Here is a 4782-nt window from a genome sequence, read left to right as displayed (position 1 = left end):
TCTGTGCACCCCAAGCAATGTGACAGAGACATGTTTCCCAGCCTTTCTGGAAGGCTGTCCTGTGGGTGTGTTTTAATTGAAGATATTAACACACTTCACCAAGAAAGGGCCTGTAAGAAGATGTACAAATGTTTTTAAAATATTCAGGTACAAAAATTATTCTAAAAATTGTTCTAAAACAATTTTTCCTGTTCCTAGATTCCTGTGATTCCTGTTTTATTTCATTATTATTATATGATGTTGCCTGTCAAGTTATCTCTTTGAATCCTAAATCCTAGAATCAGGCATGCAAGTTGACAAGTAAATAAAGAAATAAAACAGAGAATCTCTTACCTCAAAGAGGGCTTTCTCCGCATAATACAGGACTGTCTCCATCAGGAATTCAATTCCTAATCTAAACTAATCCTAACTAAACCAAACAAACAAATATATTAAACATGATAAAGAAATAAAAATATAAATAGTGTGTGTAAACTAAACTATGTAAACAAGTGTGATATTAAATAAGATAAATTCTTATTTATCTTACCATCATTATCATCATCCGGTTTTCTTTCTTTGTTGAAGTATACAGAGTCAAAATCTATATACATTTCACTGACTTTTTTCTCCATCACTTTCTGAAGTTCTTTCTGGATTTGACTCTCCTTTGCTACTGCCTATAAAACAAAATTGACCCACAATCAAAATTTAACTTTTAATGATTATATAATTTTACGTACTGAGGTTGTCCTAATTTCTTACTACCGTGTAAGATACTTGCATTTTTCAGTTCATCTATCTCTTTGTGGAACTTCTTGATTTCCCCCTTTAGTTTTTCACATTCCTCGTCTTCTTGAGTAGTGCATTGACTTTCTGTAAACTTCTTTTCCAAGAGTTTGTTTTCCTCTAAAGGGCTTGTGACTTCGCCGACTAATGATTTGTTTTCCTCTTCCGGCTAAAATGCAGAAATTACAAAAAGCATTTGTCAATCCTAGAATACAAATAAACAGACAAAAATAGAAGCCTTAAAAAGGATTGTAAGGGAAATGTATTATTTACCTCTCTTATCATGACATTTTTCTTAGCTACCTTCTCCTGGTGTTTTTCACTGAGTTTTCTCATCTCTTGTTCTGTATTTTAATGGAAAAACACTTGTGCTATTACACAACATTCATTTAAGGCAGTGCTTCTCAAATAGTGGGGCGGCCCCCCCAGGGGGGGCGCGAGGCTCCGTAAAGGGGGGCTCAGCTCAAATAATTTTATATATTTTTGTTTTGCAGGTTAAAGTTTTTTTTAATATTGTGTTCCTTTAAATCCTGTGCTCCTTTAAATCTTTTCTGCTACAGTTAATAAAGCTATTCTTTGTTGTAAATTGATCCACATTTCTTTCTTTTTTTATTCTCTTATACGTTAATAAGGATACAGTGTTATGCAGAGGTGTACTTATAACAATTTTATAGACAAATGATACTATTTACAGTTGCGCGGGGGGCGCGAAATGTTTTCTTCTTCCTAGGGGGGGCATGACAGAAAATAATTGAGAAGCACTGATTTAAGGCAACTTAAGCCAGCAATGACACAGCAATTTAAGACTGGTCATTACAAATGGCCCAGTCCATTTAAAATGCAATGTCAGGGTGTGTTATTAGTGCAGGGAAACAGATCTTTTTGCATGTTTTCCATTAGTTTAAAGGGACTTCCGAGCCTCCCCCAAAGACAGTAGTTCTGAAGGAAGGGATAGACGGTCCTTCTATTCCCACTCCTGCTTACAGGTTCCCACACAAACAATATGGTTGGTTGCTCACCTTTGTCTCTTTGATGTTGTTTGTATTTCTGGAGACAGTACTGCCAAAAGAAGACATTTTCAACACTGAAGGCAAACCAACTGGAAGAGGGTAATTTAGTTATCCCAGTTTTCAAAGTAATGCATATACTGTATGGCTTCTCAAACCAAATTATTGATAATTGTAGTTGGGACAAAGTATGGGGAATTTAGATTTTAGTAGCAATCCTTAAACAGGCAGATTACAAATGAAGCTGCTGAGAATAATTATTTTTCCCTATTTGTAAAAAAAAAAAAAAAAGTCAGGAATAAAAATGTAATCCTCTAGCTCTAATTTTTTGTAAAAAAAATATCTATTAATCGTGCATATAGTTCATATGATCTGGAAGCAACTATATTAAAATTTCATTCGAATTATTAATAGACATAAATTTCTGGAAATATTGCTGCTTAGAAATAATCATAGTTTTATTTGTGCACAATGATGATGTAAATAAATGGATTGTTTGTAATGGGTGCAGTTATATGGTGGAAGGGATAGCATCCCCTCCACTATATTGTAACCACTGGTCACAGCCAAAAACAGTAGGAAGCGGGGTCTCTCTCCCCTCCCCTCCTACTTTGGGCCATTCACCTGGTGAATTGAAATAAGGGTGAAGGACGCACTGAACCTTCTCTAGTGCTAAACAAGACATGGCAGTGGTGAGTTTCTACCAGTTCGGACCAGTTTGGCTGAACTGGTAGTGCTTTGGTGGCCTGGGTTGCTGGAACCTGGGTTGCTGGAATTGGCAACGACCCAGGCCTGCCACGTCCCCGAACCAGTTCTCTTGTTTTTCAGTTCTGCGCATTTTTATTGCACTGCACATGCACGCGTAGCACGCATCAAGCACAAACATACGCACACAAGCAAACCAGCAGTAGTGCCTGCCGGAACCCACCCCGAGAAATGGGATAGTGAAGCAACAATGTTTACTAACTGTTGTCTGCTGAGTGCTCCATCCCTATGCCTTTAACCACAACCAATGGCCAATGCAGATTAGCATATCATAAGAATAGAACACACTCCATTTATTTGTTTACTTACTATATTTAAGAACTGCCCATTTCCCTCCCAGAAAGACTATGGGAGCTCTAGAAATGAAATATTAAAAACATAAGCCCCCACGTATAAAATTTAATAGAGGCAAGCAATGTTAAAAATTAATTAGGAAGAGGGATTTGAGGGCTCTGAACAGCCCCACGACTGTGTGCTTTTCTGTGCACCCCAAGCAAAGCCACAGAGCCATGTTTCCCAGCCTCTCTGGAAGGCTATCGTGTAGTTTAATTGAAGATATTAACACACTTCACCAAGAAAGGGCCTGTAAGAAGATGTACAAATATTTTTAAAATATTCAGTACAAAAATTATGCTAAAAATTATTCTAAAACAATTTTGCCTGTTCCTAGATTCCTGTGATTCCTGTTTTATTTTATTATTATTATGTGATGTTGCCTGTCAAGTTATCTCTTTGAATCCTAAATCCTAGAGTCAGGCATGCAAGTTGACAAGTAAATAAAGAAATAAAACAGAATCTCTTACCTCAAAGAGGACTTTCCCCACATAATATAGGAATGTCTCCATCAGGAATTCAATTCCTAAACTAAACTAAACAAACAAATATATTAAATATGATAAAGAAATAAACAAATTGTTTGTGTAAATTACATTGAACTAAGTAAACAAGAGTGATATTAAATTAGATAAATTAGCAAATAAGCAAACCAATATTGTAAACTAAACCTAAGCTATATAAATGCAGTTAAATAAAAACAAAAACAAATCTAAACTACTAGTCCTCCATGAACATGGAGTATATTCAGCACACAAAGAAAAAGCTCTTGAGTGAATGGCTTTTATTCAGCCCATCAAAAAGTTTTATTTACAGTTTCTTCTGTTTCTCCTTTGTCAATTTATATGCTCCTAGCCATCTTCCTGGTTTATTGGCATTTTCAAAAAAAAAAAATAGTTTTGCTCTTTTGATTTGATGTGTCAATTCTTCTTTTTCCATTAGGTTCACCTTATGTTTTATCTTCTCCATTTGTTTTTTTTTCCGTTTGCAGGTTTTTTTATAATTCTTATTCAAGGTTTTTATATTCTTCTTTTAGTATCTTTTGCTATTGTCTTTTTTCAATTTTTTCTCATTATAAATATTATAGCTAATCCCCTAATACATGCTTTGACAGTGTCCCATAGATTTTGTAATGAAGTCTCTTTTTTCCTATTCACTTTGAAGAAGAATTCCATTTCTTTTACAGTTGTTTGTATTAATTCTTTATCTTTTACTATTGATTGGTTCAATGGCCTTTTCTTTTGCCCCTTCCAACTAACTTTTATTGGGTTATGATCAGACCATATATTAGTTTCAATCTCTACCTCCTGCACAGTTGTTCTCAGTTCTGGCGACATCTGTATCATATCGATTCTAGATCATGATTTGTGCCTGTTTGAGTAAAATGTATACTGATTTTTTCCTGGATTTGTTTCACTCCATATATCCTGTAAACAGGTTTCTCGACCATTTTAAAGAAAGCCTTTGGTAAAGTCTTCATTTTCCCCCTGATTTGCTACTTCTGTAGTCGTTTTGTATCTAAAATCACATTAAAATCTCCTACCACATAGATATTTTCATATTCCGTATCCATTACTTTCTTTTGGAGTTTTTTAAAATAGAATTCTTCTTGTTTATTATTTGGCGCATATATTGCTATCAACAGTATCCGTCTTTGGTTTATCACTACCTCTACCATCAAGGTTCTTCCTTCTTCATCTGTGTATATCTGTTTAGAATTTATTTTCTTTAATATATAAAAGTGTCCCTCTTTATTTTGTGCTAATGAGGAGTATAATTTCTAGATAATAAAAGTAGCAATTAGAAATTGGAAGGATACAACTGTATACAAGCAAAAAATATTATTATTACTATTATTATGTATATGTAAAAAGACCCAGACAATACAATGTTTATTAAATACCTACAT

The 4782-nt window shown here is 34.4% G+C and overlaps 1 protein-coding gene across 1 annotated transcript; it reads right to left on the bottom strand.

The window, feature by feature from the left end:
- Positions 1 to 350: 350 nt before the first annotated feature.
- On the bottom strand, positions 351 to 1880 carry LOC309387721 (uncharacterized protein). The gene is made up of 5 exons (XM_081944449.1): positions 1788 to 1880; positions 1042 to 1112; positions 760 to 937; positions 530 to 655; positions 351 to 409 (listed from the first exon to the last, which is right to left on the bottom strand). The coding sequence occupies exons 2-5, from the start codon at positions 1102 to 1104 to the stop codon at positions 390 to 392; spliced, it is 387 nt and encodes a 128-aa protein (XP_081800575.1). The 5' UTR covers positions 1105 to 1112; positions 1788 to 1880; the 3' UTR covers positions 351 to 389.
- Positions 1881 to 4782: the final 2902 nt, after the last annotated feature.

This window comes from Natrix helvetica (genome assembly GCF_964273705.1).
Source record: "Natrix helvetica genome assembly, chromosome: 2".
In the NCBI taxonomy this organism is placed as follows: Eukaryota; Metazoa; Chordata; class Lepidosauria; order Squamata; family Natricidae; genus Natrix; species Natrix helvetica.
This window is presented reverse-complemented; position numbering and strand designations above follow the sequence as displayed.